Source organism: Phalacrocorax aristotelis, chromosome 5, assembly GCF_949628215.1.
Source record: "Phalacrocorax aristotelis chromosome 5, bGulAri2.1, whole genome shotgun sequence".
NCBI lineage: Eukaryota > Metazoa > Chordata > Aves > Suliformes > Phalacrocoracidae > Phalacrocorax > Phalacrocorax aristotelis.
Genome location: NC_134280.1, coordinates 69,351,345 through 69,366,403, shown reverse-complemented (window position 1 = coordinate 69,366,403; position 15,059 = coordinate 69,351,345). Strand labels below are relative to the sequence as shown.

The 15,059-nt window shown below is 67.5% G+C and overlaps 3 protein-coding genes across 5 annotated transcripts; 2 read left to right on the top strand and 1 right to left on the bottom strand.

The window, feature by feature from the left end:
* Positions 1 to 222: 222 nt before the first annotated feature.
* On the top strand, positions 223 to 2,939 carry LOC142058072 (glycine N-acyltransferase-like protein 3). 3 transcript variants are annotated; one of them, XM_075095185.1, is made up of 6 exons: positions 223 to 363; positions 464 to 545; positions 1,216 to 1,323; positions 1,431 to 1,551; positions 2,238 to 2,358; positions 2,442 to 2,939. In XM_075095185.1, exons 2-6 carry the CDS (start codon positions 468 to 470, stop codon positions 2,854 to 2,856), a joined length of 843 nt encoding a protein of 280 aa, XP_074951286.1. In that variant the 5' UTR covers positions 223 to 363; positions 464 to 467; the 3' UTR covers positions 2,857 to 2,939. The 3 variants fall into 3 exon arrangements, with proteins under 3 accessions (XP_074951286.1, XP_074951288.1, XP_074951287.1); XM_075095187.1 differs by having other exon boundaries at positions 461 to 545; XM_075095186.1 differs by having other exon boundaries at positions 451 to 545.
* A 606-nt stretch (positions 2,940 to 3,545) lies between these two features.
* Positions 3,546 to 4,389, top strand: POLD4 (DNA polymerase delta 4, accessory subunit). The gene is made up of 3 exons (XM_075095224.1): positions 3,546 to 3,872; positions 4,000 to 4,111; positions 4,239 to 4,389. Exons 1-3 carry the CDS (start codon positions 3,653 to 3,655, stop codon positions 4,261 to 4,263), a joined length of 357 nt encoding a protein of 118 aa, XP_074951325.1. The 5' UTR covers positions 3,546 to 3,652; the 3' UTR covers positions 4,264 to 4,389.
* A 3,849-nt stretch (positions 4,390 to 8,238) lies between these two features.
* Positions 8,239 to 14,566, bottom strand: SSH3 (slingshot protein phosphatase 3). The gene is made up of 14 exons (XM_075095112.1): positions 14,493 to 14,566; positions 13,702 to 13,739; positions 13,317 to 13,482; positions 12,675 to 12,793; positions 12,536 to 12,607; positions 12,338 to 12,403; positions 11,541 to 11,729; positions 11,091 to 11,184; positions 10,862 to 10,990; positions 10,752 to 10,798; positions 10,187 to 10,333; positions 9,448 to 9,648; positions 8,786 to 9,041; positions 8,239 to 8,691 (listed from the first exon to the last, which is right to left on the bottom strand). Exons 1-14 carry the CDS (start codon positions 14,541 to 14,543, stop codon positions 8,452 to 8,454), a joined length of 1,815 nt encoding a protein of 604 aa, XP_074951213.1. The 5' UTR covers positions 14,544 to 14,566; the 3' UTR covers positions 8,239 to 8,451.
* Between the last annotated feature and the right edge of the window lie 493 nt (positions 14,567 to 15,059).

Genomic DNA, 15,059 nt, shown 5'->3' with positions numbered 1-15,059 from the left:
TCAGCATGGCCCCCTGGCCGTGGGGCAGGTGGCAACACTGAGGATCCCAGTGGCCGTGGGGCACTGGTGGCTGTGGGGCAGGGCGTTCTGGCTGAACACCCATCCCCAGGAGGCCGCAGCGTGGCCAGGGCTGGCCCCATGCCCGGCAGGATGGACCCTGCCCGCTGCCCCCGTACAGGGCTGCCCCCCCCCCGGGCAGGGGGCACTTGCCAGCCCGTGACAGCCACTGGTGGCCTTGGGACCCACCGGTGTCACCGCCTGCCCCACAGAAGCAGGGACCTGCTGGTGCTACCACCTGCCCCACAGGCTCCAGACACCCACCCCACGGCCACCCGGGACCCACAGCCCCAGGACTGCTGCGAGGTGAGTGCTGGAGGGGCTGGGGACTACCCGGGGCTGGGTCTGGGTACGGGGTCCCCACCCAGGGTTCCTGGCCCACTGTTATTGTAGGGTCTCTCAGCAGAACCATGCTGATCCTGACGTGCCCGGCCCAGCTGCAGCACCTGGAGGAGGCCCTGAGGAGGAGCCTGCCCCTCGCCCTGCCGGTGACGGAGACCCCACTGTTGCCCCTGCCCCGTGCCATGATGGGGACCCCTGTGTCACCCCTGCCAGTGATGGGGACCCCGCTGTTGCCCCTGCCCCATGCCATGATGGGGACCCCTCTGTCACCCCTGCCAGTGATGGGGACCCCACTGTCGCCCCTGCCCCGTGCCATGATGGGGACCCCTCTGTCACCCCTGCCAGTGACAGGCACCCCACTGTCACCCCCCCTCTCTTGCCCCTGGTGATGGGCACCCCGGTGCCACCCCCTTACTCTCACCCCCTCAGTGACAGGGAACCTAGTATCACCCTGTCCCCGCGCTCCCCAGGGGTCCCAAGTCCATGCCCTGCTCCTGGGCATCACCCAACCGCCAATCCCAGCCCAGGTGGACTCTGCCCCAGCCAATCCCCTTCCAGACCTCTATGACCCAGCCAATCTCAACCCAGACACGGTGCAATAGAGCCAATCCCATGCTTCCTACCTGCCCCCCCCACTTGTGGGCAGCCTGGCCTTAGGCACCGCCCCCCTCTGCCTTCACCCCACGGAGCCCTATGGGGCCTGGGCACCATATTTGGTGAGGGCAGGTTGCTGTGGCGTGCACCCGGGATGTGCCGCCTCGGCCCCCAGTGGCCCCCCAAACCCCCTTACCCCATCTCTGACCCCTTTGCCTGCAGGTCCTCGGGGCCGTGATGAACATAAACCGGGGGAACCCAGGGGAGTTTGAGGTCGTGGTGGACTCGTGGCCCCACTTTGGCGCTGTGCTGGCACGGCCCAGCAGAGAGGTGGCCGGCGGGGACGTGGGTTGTGGGGTGGGGGTGGGGGGCGCTGGGTGGGCACGGTGCCCTGGTACGTGCTGGGTGGGCTCAGGGCACTCATGGGTGCCCCGCAGATGCCGGTGGATGATTTCTACACAAACAGGAATGCGGCTTTCTACCGGGACGTGGGCGCCTACCGGGCGCTGCTGGAGACCCCCGGCTGCCTGCGCTGGGACACCGCCTTCCACATCTTTGGTGGCCTGGGGACTGGGGGGTCCTGGGGGGCAATGGGAAGGCACTGGGGAGCACTGGGAGCAGGGAGCATGCATGCTGTGGATGAAAATGAGGGGTGCTGGGCAGTACTGGGGAGCACTGGGAGCGTGGGATGCTCAGGAGAGCTATTGGTGATAAGGGAGCAAGGAACTGGAGGCACTGGGAAGTACTGGTGGAAGGAATTGGGGGTGCTGGGGGGCACTGGGGAGCATTGGAGGGGGCATGACTTGGTGTGCTGGGGGGGCACTGGGGGGACACTGGGGGTAGGGGTTTGATGGGTGCTGTCACTGGGGTGCATTGTGGTTGGACTTGGGGTGCTGGGGGGCACTGGGTGTGGGAATTAGGGTGGTGGGCACATTGGGTGCAGGGATTGGGGTGCTGGGGGGCACTAGGTGTGGGAATTGGGGGGCTGGGGGGGCAGGGTTTAGGGTGCTGGTGGGCAGTGGGTGCAGGGATTGGGGTGCTGGGGGATACTGGGGGCAGGGATTGGGGTGCTGGGGAGCACAGCGCACAACAATTGGGGTGCTGGGGATAGATACTGGGGTTGTGGGGAGCCCCTGGGGACACTGGGGGGACACAGCCCGTGTGCTGGGGTCAGAAAGAGGGGGACTGGAAGCAAGGAATGGGGGTGCTGGGGGAGCAGGGCCCCCTGATGCCACCATCCCCAGGGCTGCAGGAGGGGGTGGCCACGGTGTCACAGGCCATTGCGGGGGTCAAGGGCATCGAGCTGGAGGTCTCCGAGTACTACACCTACTTGCACCCCAACCCCAGCACCCTGCCTGAGCCCCGGTGCGCACCCCCCTGCTCCCTGGTGCCAGCGCTGGCAGCCCCTGCCAGCCCCCCTCCCCGCTGACGGCCGACCCTCGCCGCAGGCTGGACCCCGACGTGCGGGTGGGCTCGCTGAGCCCAGCGCACGTAGATCTACTGAACGAGACATGGGCGTACGGCGGCAACAATCGCAGCCGGCGGTACTTGGCGGAGCTGCTGGGTCGTTTCCCCAACGTCTGCCTGCAGGACAGGGCTGGGCAGCCTCTCTGCTGGGTCCTGACCGATGCCTTCGGGACGGGGACCCACAGCTACACCCTGCCGGCTCACCGCCGGCACGGCCACATGCGAGCGGTGCTGGCCCTCGCCGCTCGCCGGGCGCAGGCCCGTGGTTTTCCCACCTTCGGGCACACGGCCACGGGGAACCGGCCCATGCAGCGGTTGCAGGAAGAGCTGGGACACCGGCAAGTGCCGGAGCTCTGCCGCTTCGTCCTGCACAACCCCGGCCTGGGCAGGGACTGACCCTGACCCCCTCGGCCCCCCGCCCCGGCGCGGGGAAGTCCCTGTGCTGTTGGGGCCACAAAGATAAAATAAAATGAAACCAAAGAGGAGTGTGGACTCTCTGATAGCTGTTATAGGGTTGTTATCTACCTCCAGCACCAGTTTTCTTGCACCTGGCTTGGCATCAACCGTTACAGCCATGACCCGGCCCGGTGTCACTGCTGAGGGACGCAGCTGTGTCCCCCAGGGAGTCACCCTGTCCCTCTGTGCCTGGACACGCACCACGGCCCTGCCCTGAGCTATTCTCAGCCTCCCCGGGGAGGGGTGAAAAACCTCAGGCAAATCTCCACTGGTGGCATCTGCCACGTGTGTGTGTGTGTGTGTGTGTGTGTCACCCCGGGGATGGTGTCACCACCGCTGGGACACACACACACACACCATAGCTCTGTGGGTCATTGGCTGTGCTTTTTGGGGACACACACACACACAGAGCCAGAGCGTTGTGCGGTGCAGGGGGTGCCGGCTGCGTGGCGTGAGTCCGGTCGAGTCACGAATTATGGGGGTGATGGGGACCACCGTGGGGGTGTGTGTGACAGCGCCTGGGGATAACTGGGACAGCCGGGAGGGGTGACAGCGCCGGGGCCACCGGGATGGGGGTGGCAGCGGCCGGGCCCCCTCAGCCCGGCCCAGCCCGGCCCCAGCGCTTCCGCCCGGCGAGCGGCAGGGGCGGGGCGAGCGGGCGGACACCCAGTTCCCGGTAACCGCGGGAGGAGTGGGGCCGCCGCCGCCGCCCCAAGCCGTTCCCTCCCGCACAGCCATGGAGCAGCCCCGGCGCATCACCGATTCCTTCCCGCGGCGGCGGCGGCGGCAAGCGGGGCGAATCCCGGGCAGGGACAAGGGCAAGGTCAAGAGCTGGCCACGACCCCGGCCCCGGGCGCCCCCGCCCGCCGAGGAGACCCCGCCGCCCCCACCGGACCCGGCCCTCCTGGAGATGCTGCGGCGCTTTGACCTCGCTTGGGAGTACGGGCCCTGCACCGGTGAGAGTCCCCGGTACCCCTCTTGGTACCCCTCCGGTACCCGCCCTGTACCCCCCCGGTGTCCTTCCGGTACTCCTCGGTACCACCCCGGTGCGCCCCGGTCCCGCTGACCCGGCTCCCCCCGCAGGTATCACCCGCCTGCAGCGGTGGGAGCGGGCGCAGGCGTTGGGGCTGAGCCCCCCAAGCCCCGTACGCGACGCCCTCCTGGAGCACCAGGACAGCCCCGATGTCACCTACAGGTGGGTGTAGGGACAAGGCGGGGGGGGTACACAGGTGCCCCCCCACTCTGTTGGTGCAACCCACCACCAACAACCAGGGTTGGGGGAACACCGGGCACCCCCTGACCTACCCTGCTCTGCCCCACAGCCTCTGGCACAAGTATGCCCTCTGAGCCGCTGCGCCCCACGCCGGAGGGAGGAGATGCAGGGGGGCCTCTGCTCACTGTCCCCCCCAGGCCTGTCCGCAGCCATGCCGCAGCCTGGGAACACCGGGCGGATTAAAGGCTGGTGTGAGTGAAGTTGGGGGGCTGCCGCCTGTTGTCTGTGGGGTACCCAGGGTGGGGGGTGAAGCCCCTCGGTGCTGCTGCTGCTCGTGGCTGCGCAGTAGCTCTTGGAGAGCAGCTTTGCGGGACGGGGGCAGAAGGCAGGGTTAATGGGGACAGTGTTAGCAGAGCCGGTGGCTGGGGCTGACACTACCCAGGGCAGGGATCTCCAGGCTGCCTGGGCTCCCAGCAGGCAGACAGACAAACAGCTTCAGGGACCATGGCAGGGGTTGTGGCTGTAGAAGATGGTAGTGGCCATGTCCAAGAGCCTTTCCAGGTCGTGCAGGGAGTTGAGCTCCATGAGGCAGCTGCCTTCTGCCTTACCGCTGGGTCACCAGACCCTGCTGGGTACCGACCACCCCCTGCCTGGCACAGAAAGGGTGAGGGTGGCTGCGGAGTCCAGATCCAGAAGCCGGTGCTGCCACAATTCCCAGTAATACCAATGGGACTGGCCAAGCTGGGAGAGGGGAGCCCTTTGGACAGTAAGCACAGCTGTAGACACAGCGCTGGTACCTGAGAGGGTAACGCTGCTGCTTTGTCCTATGTCTTCTGCACCTGGAGAAAAATCAAAGAGGAGCCATGACGCGAGTTGCTGCCTGTCCGGGTGACCACAAAGCTGGCACGGAGTGGGCAGTGCTGCCTTCCCCTTCCCTGACCAGGGCTGCCCGTACCCCAGGGGTAACACGTGAGGGAGGGAAGGGGCGGTGGTGGCCAGCAGCGCTGGAGAACCAGGGACAAAGCTGTTTCCAGGCTGGCTGGAGCATGCCTGGTGGGGTTGGTTTGGGGGTGTGTGTGTATTGGGACTGTGGGTGGGGGTCAGAGGGAGGCAGCAGGGGATTCCAGGTGTCCCTGTGCCCACGTGTGCCCTCACCTGAGCGCACGAGCACATCCTCCACTTGTGGTACTCGTGGGTGACGGCCAGGTTGTGGCACTTCCAGTACTTGCCCTCCATCGTTCCTGCCTGCAGCACAGGGATGCACATCACCACGAGCGTCCGGTGGGCACCGCCACCCGCCCACGACACTGCTGAGGATCACGAGCCCTGTGAGGTGCTGCCTTGTCCCACGGTGTGACATGCCACAGCACCCCACGGGTTGGGGGCAGGATTGGGGGGTTGAAAGGGCTCACCTCTGGACTGCAGTGCTCCCTCCTGCCTGTCCCCGGCCCCCAGCAGCTACGTGAAGTTGCAGGCGGGATTCCTTCTCTTTTCTGCATCTGTGGGGAAGAAGGGAAGAGGGCTGAATTCACTGCTCTCCTCTCCCATGCCTGGACCATGCCACCCTGGCAGGCACCAAGGCACCCCAGGGCTCTGGAGAAACGGGGTGGGTGGGCACTAGCAAAGCCACCCATTTCTAGGTAACTGCACCGGGAGTCCCATATAAAGCTGAGATTACCCAGGTAGTAACAGCAAAAACATCAGATTTGGGGAGGGATGAGAGAAAACTGGGATCCATGGAGAAAAAGTAATTAGGAGCAGGCTGTTTGGGTGGAAAAAGGAAGGTGTAAAGGTAGCAAAAATGGCCCAGAAATGGGAAAAAATGGAGAATAAGGTATAAAATCAGGTAAAGGTCAGTACAGGGAGGATCTTTTGATATTAGGCGTGCAGATGATTGCAGGTTGTGGTGCCGCTGACCTGCAGAGCCAGGTCTGGCATGCATGGCCCCCCCCATGGCCACTGGCACTTCAATGGGACCTTCCTCCCAGGCGGTGGGGATAGAAGGGTGACAGAGCTGTCATTCAACAGCAGTCCAGTGGGATTCGTCAGATTAAGAGCTGTAACTAGTAGTTTTGCTGTGTGCAGAATCATTCAATCATAAATTAATATGGGATGTGTTTGTTAATTATTTAGGTTTTGATTACTTAATTTATTAGCTCACTAGACGTTTGTTGCTTAATCAATAAAATTAATCAGTTGTATCCCAAGGCTGCAATCGAGCGGTGGAGAGCCAGACCTGGCAGTAACCCAGGCCGAGTCCCAGACTGGGGGGCAGGTGGAATGGGGTGGGGGGCCCACCCGCGGCACTGGGCCCACCCGCACCACAGGTACCCTCCAGCTCACGTCGTTCAGCCAGATCTTGTCCTGCTGTAGGAGCTTCAGGCCCTTGAATGCTTTCCACTTGCAAGGGGACAGCATGATTTGGGAACAGGACGGAGGCGTTTAGAGTGTGGACTCCCATGCCCAGCCAGCCCAGCAGGGCCCTGGGGCCAGGAGGAGGGAGGCAGCTGGTGGAGGGGTCCTCCAAGTGGGGGTGGTGTGTGTCTTCAGACTTCACCCCGCTTTCTCTACCCCAAGCCGCTGGGTCCAGCTTCGTGCCACGATCCCGTAGCACCCGGTGGCTGCTAACACCACGGCCAAGTCCCTCTGCCCTTGGGCATGTGCCAGCGAGAGGGCCTGCAGAGGGGGCACTGATGATGCCCTCCTGGCAGCAACTGTCACAAAATCTGCCAGGACAGAGTGTGCTGGACCCAGGTTCACAGTGGGGAGAATGGAGGGAGGTTTCCAGGCTGCTTGGGGTGGCGGAGTGAGGGGAGAGGGAGATGGTAAAACCCACACAAAGGCGTGTGGGTGTTGATTGGGAAGACCCCAAGCCATGGCAAAGTGAGGAAAGGCTTCAAGAAGAAACAGGGTCTGTGTTACCTCCGCAAACACTGGCAGGGTGCCCTGCACAGCCCATGGCAGCACTGTGGCCCCTCACTCCATCCAATGGTCCAGATCGCCCGTCTGTCCTGAGCCACAGAATCACAGAATCCCAGACTGGCAGGGGTTGGCAGGGCCCTCTGGAGATCATCCTGTCCAAGCTCTCCTGCTTGAGCAGGCACCCCCAGAGCAGGGGCACAGGGCCGCGTCCAGGCGGGGGGTGAATGTCTCCAGGGAAGGGACCCCACAGCCTCCCTGGGCAGCCTGTGCCCCTGCTCTGGCACCCGCACAGGGAAGGGGTTTGGCCTCACGCTCAGGTGGAACCTCCCGTGTTCCAGCTTGTGCCCATGGCCCCTTGGCCTGGCGTTGGGCACCACTGAAAAGAGCCCGGCCCCATCCTCCTGACACCCACCCTTCAGATATTTATAAGCATTGATTAGATCCCCCCTCAGCCTTCTCTTCTCCAGGCTGAACAACCTCAGGTCTCTCAGCCTTTCCTCATAAGGGAGATGCTCCAGCCCCTCAACATCTCTGTGGAGTGTTGCCCCGCCATGGGATGGCATCTGACGAGGCTGGCGGCACTGCCCCCAGACCCCGGGGCCCGGTTGCTGCCACGGCCGGCTCCTTGGCTGCGAATGATGCAGCCGTAGGTCGCTGTCCCTGCCCGGGTCTGCCGCGCTCCCCTGCTCCTCCGCCGCCGCCCGCCGCCCGCGCCTCCCCAGCCCCAGCCCCGGTCCCAGCCCCGGCCTAGGCCGCTGGCGCCGAGGTAGGCCCAGTTCCCATAGCAACTAGGAAGGCGCCCTCAATTACGCATGCGCAAATCTCCGCCCACCGCGTAAAGCACGCCGGGGGCTGTAGTTCCCGCCTCCGCCCCATGGCGCATGCGCACCCCCCCCCCCCCCCCCGCCTCACAAGATGGCGGCTGAGCGTCGTGCTGGTACGCGGGTTCAGGACGGGCAGCGGGGTGCCAGTACCCCCGCCCCGGGCCGCCCCGGGTCCTGGCGGCCACGGCGCTCCCCCTTCCTGCACACAGAGGGTGCAGAAGTTACCCAGCTCCCCCTGCCCGCTCATGGGGCGGGGTGGCCCTGTAGCCCATGTGTTCACTCTGGTCCCTACTGATGGCCAGGGCCTTGCAGGAGGCCCCACGCATGTCCCCACTGCCCCGGGGCAGGACCCACGCCACGGGAAGGTGTTTACACTCTTTATTGGCAGTGCTGGTGCAGTGAGAGGTGGCAGTGGGGCCTGTGCATGTGTGGGGGGGTGAGGCAGGGCCACCTCTGCCCCCCGAAGTGCAGGTGGGGGGGGGCGTGTCCGATCCTTGGCCAGGCCTCCAGTGGGCCTAGGCCCTGCCCCTTCCCATGGTGGCAGGGGGTGCTCTGCCCCATCCCCCCCTGCCTGGGTTAGGGGGCAGGGGGCGGGGAGGAGGGGTGATGGGGGGCAGGGTCAGCACAGGGGGTGGGGTCAGAGGCAAGGGTAGGGCAGGAGGTGGGGTCACTACAGGTGGCTGGTAGGGCATGGTCGTCCGCGGGGGTGTGGTCAGGGGCGGGGCCACCATCCAGGCTGGCCTGACGCACCACACGGCGGGGCCGGGAGGAGGGCCGTGCCCCAGGGGGGGCACCTTCCGGCACCCCTGTGAACACCTGTGGGGGGGGACACAGGTGTGGAGGAGGGCTCAGCCAGCACCACAGCCCCCTAGGATCTCCCTGACCTCCTCCACCCCTGCCCCACACTTACCTCCTCGGCAAGGGGCTCCCCTGGCAGCTCGGGGGGCTCAGGGGGCTCCAGCTGGCTGATGCTCCGCATGACGGCACAGAGGGAGATGCGGGGGCGCCGCGAGGCCCCCAGGAGCCCCATCCCAGCCGCCTCCTCAGGGGGCTGCGGGGCAGGGACTGGGGACAGGCCACCCTCGTCTCCCGGTGCAGCCTCCGGGCCCTCCTTGTGCTGGGGCGCCTGCTCCGCCGCCTTGGGCTCCCACAGGCTGCTGTGCCGGCTGCCACACACCTGCCATCAGTGGCTGGCCCCACCCTGCCATGCCCCACATGTAGAGCCACGCCCTTTCCGAATCAGGGTGGGGCTCCCACAGGCCCCACCTCCACAGCCATAGCGTCAAAGGATGTGGCGCCTGGCTCCACCAAAGCCCACCCTGCCCATCAGGGTGTGGCCATAGAAGCTCCACCCACCCTGCACAAGAGGGGCATGACCTCATCGCGCTCCACCCACACACGAGGGGTGTGGCCATTGAAGGCCCCACCCAGACAAGAGGTTGGGTGTGGCACGCCCCACCCAAGAGACCATTGTCAAAGCAGACCCTGCCCTGCCCGAGGGGGTGTGGTCACACCAGGCCCCACCCACCCCACCCACAGGGTGTGTCCCACCCCACCCCTTTCCCCGCCCACCTGGCGTGCAGGATGCCCTGGTAGAAGTCGAGCTGGCGCATGAAGCCGGGGTTGGGCAGGACGCCGGGGCGGCAGTGCTGGACGTGCCGCAGCGCCCGCTCCAGGGGCCACCCGAACTCCTTCATGGCGTAGGCCAGCACCGTGGCCGCCGAGCGGCTCAGCCCCATGCGGCAGTGCACCAGCGCCCGGCCCCCGCTGGCCCTGCGGCACCCACCGCGCTGCCACCCAGCTCCTGGGGCTCCCCAGGTGTCCCCAGCCACCCGCTGTCCCCAGGGAACCTGCACCCCAGGGCTCCCCGGTCCCCAGTGCTACCAGTGTCCCCAGTGCCTCAGTGTCCCAGGGCTCCCCATGTCCCCAGGGTTCCCCATGTCCCCAAGGACCCCACGCCCCAGGGCTTCCCATATCCCCACTGTCCCCAAGGACCCCACATCACAGGGCTCCTTGTGTCGCCAGGGCTCCCCGTGTCCCCAAGGATCCCGTCCCCAGGGCTCTCCACGTCCCCAGGGCTCCCCGTGTCCACAGCACCCCGATGCCCCCCCCAGCACCCGATGATCACTTGATGACCCTCGGTTGTCAAGATGCATCCCCATTCCCCCCTGCCTCCCCAGCTACCCGCACCCATGTCCCCAGCCTGCGCCTGGCTCCCGCCCCTGCCCCTCCGTGCCCCCATAGCCTGGGCCCCCCTTGTGTGCCCCCGATGGCCCCCGCTGTGCCCCGGGGCTGTCCTGGCCCCACTGACCGGACACGGGAGAGGAAGAGGAAGGTGTCATTCCAATGGGGCAGGAGCTGGGCCGTCTCCTCATCGTATACCCGCACGTTCATGTAGGTGAACAGCGCCGGGAAGAAGTTGTCGATCTCCCGTGCCACGTTCAGGATGTGGGTGACCCTGCGTTGCCGCGGGCAGGGGGTATGGCACAGCTGGCACGCAGGGTTGGGGCTCTGCCCGTGCTCTATGGGGTGCCCCACGCTCACCCGCTGCTGGCCCCGTCACACCACCGTGCCCACCCTGCCAGTGCCCCACAGTGCCCACATCCACCCCACTGCAGTGCCACAGCCCTGCTGCACCCACCTGGCCGAGCGTCCCATGATGACCCCATGCCCACCCTGCTGGGTGCTCTACAAAGGCTCCATGCCCACCCCACCGGGTGTCCCACGATGAACCCATGCCTGCCCCATCAGTGTCCCGTGATGACCCCATACCCACCCCACCGGGCCATCTCACGGTGACCTCGTGCCTGCACCACCATGACACCCCACGATGGCCCTGTGACACCCCAGATGACCCCACATCACTCCACACTCACCGGTTCTGCTGCAGCTCCTCCAGGTTGGCCGCGTTCCACTCAGAGCCCTGGTGGTGACAGCGGTGAGGGGTGGGGACAGCCTCGCCCACCCCGCCCACCCCGCCACCCACCAGGTAGAGGTGTGGGAAGACGCGGGAGGGACGGTCCATCTGCGCCAGCACCAGCAGCATCTCGTTGTCAATGAAGTCCTTGTGCTGGGCCAGGCTGTGCCCCGTGCGCCGCTCCAGCTCCTCCCGCACCTGGGCACCACCGCGGGGTGAGGGAGGTCCCGGTGCCTGCCCGCCCTGGCCACGAGCCGGGCGCTCGGCCCACCCGCAGCCCCTGCCTGGTGGCACCCACCTCCTTGGAGGTGACGCTCTCCAGGTCAGCGCTGGCCATCACGTCCCGCAGCAGCACACGCACCGCCTGCTCCGACAGCTCCGGTGCCGCCGGCCTGGCACCCGCATCGCCGTGTCACTGGCACCGCCCACCTGCCCCGCCCGGGCTCTGCCCTGCCCAGGCCCCACCTTCCTGCTCACAAGCTCCTCCCCCACACAAGCCCTGCCTCCCCATGCCCTTCCCCAAATTGGAAGCTCCACCCCTTAACCAGATAATCCCCGCCCCTCCATTAGCCACACCCTGAATGCAGACCCCATCCCTCAGTGCAAGCCCCACCCTCACAGCCCCACCCAAACGCCCCTCCCCTTTACCACAGGCCCCGCCCCCCGCCCCACCCTGAGGCTCCCACAGCCCAGGAGCAGTGCTGATTGGCCAGCAGGCTGCGGGGTGGGGCAGGGGGGCGGGGCATACCGGAGGGGCGAGGGCGAGGAGGGGCGCACGGACTCGAGGTCAGCCATGGCAAGCCACTCGTTGAGGCAGCTCTGCTCCGAGGTCAGCGCCGCCTCGTAGCCGCAGGCCCAGGCCAGCGCCGGGCCCCCGGGGATGTGCCCGCCGCGGGACGCCTCCTCGCAGGCGCGGTGCAGCTCCTGCAGCACGGCCCTGCCGCACACCACCTGCCACGGCCGCAGCGGCCCAGCACCGCCCGCGCGTCCTCCCCGCCGCCACCTTGGCCAGGGCACCCCTAGACACCCGGTGTCACCCCATCCCCACCCCCGGTTTGGGTCCCCGCAGCATGTGGGTGCAACCTCCCCTCTCCCACGTGGGCACAGCTGGGTGGCCCGTGGCCGTGCCCAAACCCTCCCCACACCCCCCGTTCCCATGACTGTGCCCGTATGTCTGTGTCCTGGCTGTGGCCAGTGCGGTGCCCGCATCTCTCGTGCCCACAGCAGTGCCCACATCCCCTGCGCCTGTGCCCACGGCACCACCCACATCCCCCATGCCCACGGTAGCACCCACATCCCCTGTGGCCACAGTGGCACCCACATCCCCTGTGTCCACAGTGGCACCCACATCCCCCATGCCCACATCAGTGCCCACTTCCCCCGTGTCTGTCCCCACGGTGGTACCCGTGTCCCGTGCCCACGTCCCACATGCTTGTGCCCATGGTGGTACCCACAGCCCCCGTGCCCACAGCAGTGCCCACACCCCCTGTGCGCGTGCCCACAGTGGTGCTCACGTCCCCGCTGACACACCCAGGACTCGCTCACCACATGGTCTGCACGGAGATGGGCTTGAAGATGCGGGTCTGTCCCCCAGATGTCACGCTGAACCCCCTGGGCACCGCAGGGAGACACATGGATCAGGGTGGGCACTTCAGCCCCGCCCCTCCCCACAGGCTCCACCTAATCGTGTGAGCCCCACCCTTATAAGCCCCTTCCCTTCCAGAAGCCCTGCCTACCCCTTACCCATCGCCGTCCAGGAAGACCTGGGTGTCACTCCAGAGGGGCAGCACCATGCCCAGGGTGCAGCAGGTGGCCCTGGGACAGGCAGAGGTCAGGGGGTGCAGCCACTACCCCCAATACCCCCCTCCTTCACCCCACTCACCCCTCGTGGGCAAAGTCCACGCCCAGCAGCGCCGTCTGCCCCTCGGCTCCCGCCTCCTCAGGCCGCACCACCAGCAGGTACCGCACCCGCTGCGGCCGCGCCGACTCCAGCCGCACTGCCTGGGGGTGGATGGGGGGCCATGAGAGATGCCCCCTGCACCCCCAGGGGCAGCACGGTGGGATCTGCTCCCCAGTGTCCCCAGTGCCCAGGGAGGAGTATCAAGCACACTGTATCCCATTCCCATCCCGTCCCCATCCCGCCCTGTCCCCATCCTGTCCCCATCCCAACCTATCCCATTCCCATCCCCATCCTGTCCCCAGCCCTGTCCCCAGCCCCATCCTGTCCCATCCCATCCCTTCCCCATCCAAATCCCATTCCCATATCCATCCTGTCCCCATCCCTGTCCCCGTCCCCATCCTGTCCCATGCCCATCCCATTCTACTTCTCTTGCTGTCCCTGTCTCACCTCCATCCTGTCACTGTCCCCATCCCTGTCCCTGCCACCATCCCCATCCCATCCCTGTCCCTGCTGCTATCCCATCCCATCCCATCCCATCCCATCCCATCCCATCCCATCCCATCCCATCCCATCCCTGTCCCCGCAGCCATCCCGTCCCTGTCCCTGGGGGTGGCCGTGCCCTACCAGCCGGATGGCATCCTGGGGACGCAGCAGCTGCATCATGAGCTGCAGGTGCTGCTCCTGCCGCCCTGGGGCCTGGCCGGGGGGTGCAGCCGGGGGGGGCTCGGCCACCAGTGGCTCCTCTGCGGGCAGCAGCAGGGCGGCCCCCTTGACCATGACGAAGCTCTGCCTGGGGGGCAGGAGGGCCCTGAGTGGGATGTGGGGCCCAGCCTGCAGCAGGACCCAGCCCTCGTGGCTGGGGTCCCCCCAGAGGGCTCCCCCGAGGGGGGAGAATGTGGGGGGCTGGGGCACCACAGGGGATGGAGACGCTCCTCAGGGTGCAGCTGTGTCCCATTCCCACCCCGGTGACCCGTGTCCCCCATCCCGTGGCTTCGGAGCCCCTTCTCACCGCCGCTGCAGCCGGCTGCGCCTGGGCGCATCTTCCTCCTGCAAAGCATGGGGAGGTGGGGGGCAGTGCCCCCAGGGGAGCATGACCCCGGGGTACGGACCATGCCCGGGGGGCCCAGCAAGCACCCCCAGCACGTCCCACCTGGGCGCATGGGCCAGGGACACCCTGCCAACACCCCCCCCTCACCCCAGCAGCATGGGGCATTGGCAGGGCCCCTTGGGGGAGTGAGGGTGCCCTGGGAGGGTTCCCACTGGGGAGGGAGATCCCTGGGGGTCTGCCCTGGGATGCCAGTGGGTGCTGTCCCCATGCCCCCCCCATCCCCCCTCCGGCTGGGTGCTGCCCAGGGGGGAAGTGCCCACAGGGAGGCCCTGGGCTGTGCACCCCGATAAGGCCCAGTGGTTACTGGAGGCGGGGGCGGGGGCGGGCTGGGGAGGCACTGGGAGCCACTGGACCAGCGAAAGCACTGGGACCACTGGTGAGAGTGGGGAGCAACTGGTCACCACCGCCCTCCCCCGTCCCCTCCCCAACTAAGGGCAACCCCCAGCCGGGAGCAGAGGAGACCCCAACGTGTGGCAGGGGCAACTGGGCTCCCAGTGGGAGGTTACTGGGAGTCCCCCGGGACAGCCACGCTTCCTAACCGGAGCGCCCGGGCGAGCCGGGAGCGCCCGCCCGCCCCCGCCTCCGCCTCCGGTCCCCTGGGGGTGCCCGGGGGGTCCCGGGACGGCCCTAAGGAACGGCCGCCACGGGGGTGTCCCGAGCCGGCCCCGGTCCCGTCCCCATCCCGCACTCACCGCGGGGCCCCCGGCGGAGCCCGCCGCCCGCCGCACGGTGACCAGCGCCATGCCCCGCCGCACCGCCCGCCCCCCCCTCCGCGCCCGCCCCGCACCAGGAAGCGCCGCCGCCGCCGCTGCCCCGCCCGGGCACGGGTGCGGGTACGGCCCGGCCCGGCCCCGGGGCACGCCACGGCCCGGCCCGGCTTGCAGCGGGACGGGACCCCCCCCACTCCGGCACCACCGGCCTGGGAGCCCCCGGACCCCCCACCCCGGGAGCACCCCCAGGACCCCTCCCCGGGACCCTCGCCCCCGAACCCCCCTCCCCCCGGCAGCCTTCTCCGGGACCCCCCAGGAGGCCCCCCCCCCAAAGTCCCCAGCTCCTGGGACCCGCCCCCCCCTCCCCGGAGCCCCTCGCCCCAGCGCTGATCCGGGTCCCTCGGCCATGTACCCGCAGGTGCCACGCCACCCCGACCCCCCACCACTGTGCCCACCAACCCTCATCCCCACCCCGGGAGCGGGGCACCCCAGCCCAGCCCAGCCCCCCCTTGCCCTGGGACCCCCCTCCCCAAGCCCCTTGTCACCCCG

Excerpts from the sequence above, each read along its gene's own strand:
- POLD4 (XM_075095224.1), top strand. The coding sequence starts at position 3,653 with ATGGAGCAGCCCCGGCGCATCACCGATTCCTTCCCGCGGCGGCGGCGG. Across the intron at positions 3,873-3,999 it reads GGAGTACGGGCCCTGCACCG|GTATCACCCGCCTGCAGCGG; the intron begins GTGAGAGTCCCC and ends CTCCCCCCGCAG. Across the intron at positions 4,112-4,238 it reads AGCCCCGATGTCACCTACAG|CCTCTGGCACAAGTATGCCC; the intron begins GTGGGTGTAGGG and ends TCTGCCCCACAG.
- LOC142058072 (XM_075095185.1), top strand. The coding sequence starts at position 468 with ATGCTGATCCTGACGTGCCCGGCCCAGCTGCAGCACCTGGAGGAGGCC. Across the intron at positions 1,324-1,430 it reads TGGCACGGCCCAGCAGAGAG|ATGCCGGTGGATGATTTCTA; the intron begins GTGGCCGGCGGG and ends GGTGCCCCGCAG. Across the intron at positions 1,552-2,237 it reads CACCGCCTTCCACATCTTTG|GGCTGCAGGAGGGGGTGGCC; the intron begins GTGGCCTGGGGA and ends CACCATCCCCAG.
- SSH3 (XM_075095112.1), bottom strand. The coding sequence starts at position 14,543 with ATGGCGCTGGTCACCGTGCGGCGGGCGGCGGGCTCCGCCGGGGGCCCC. Across the intron at positions 10,334-10,751 it reads GAGGAGCTGCAGCAGAACCG|GGTCACCCACATCCTGAACG; the intron begins GTGAGTGTGGAG and ends GCGGCAACGCAG. Across the intron at positions 8,692-8,785 it reads GGGAGCCCCTTGCCGAGGAG|GTGTTCACAGGGGTGCCGGA; the intron begins GTAAGTGTGGGG and ends CCCCCCCCACAG.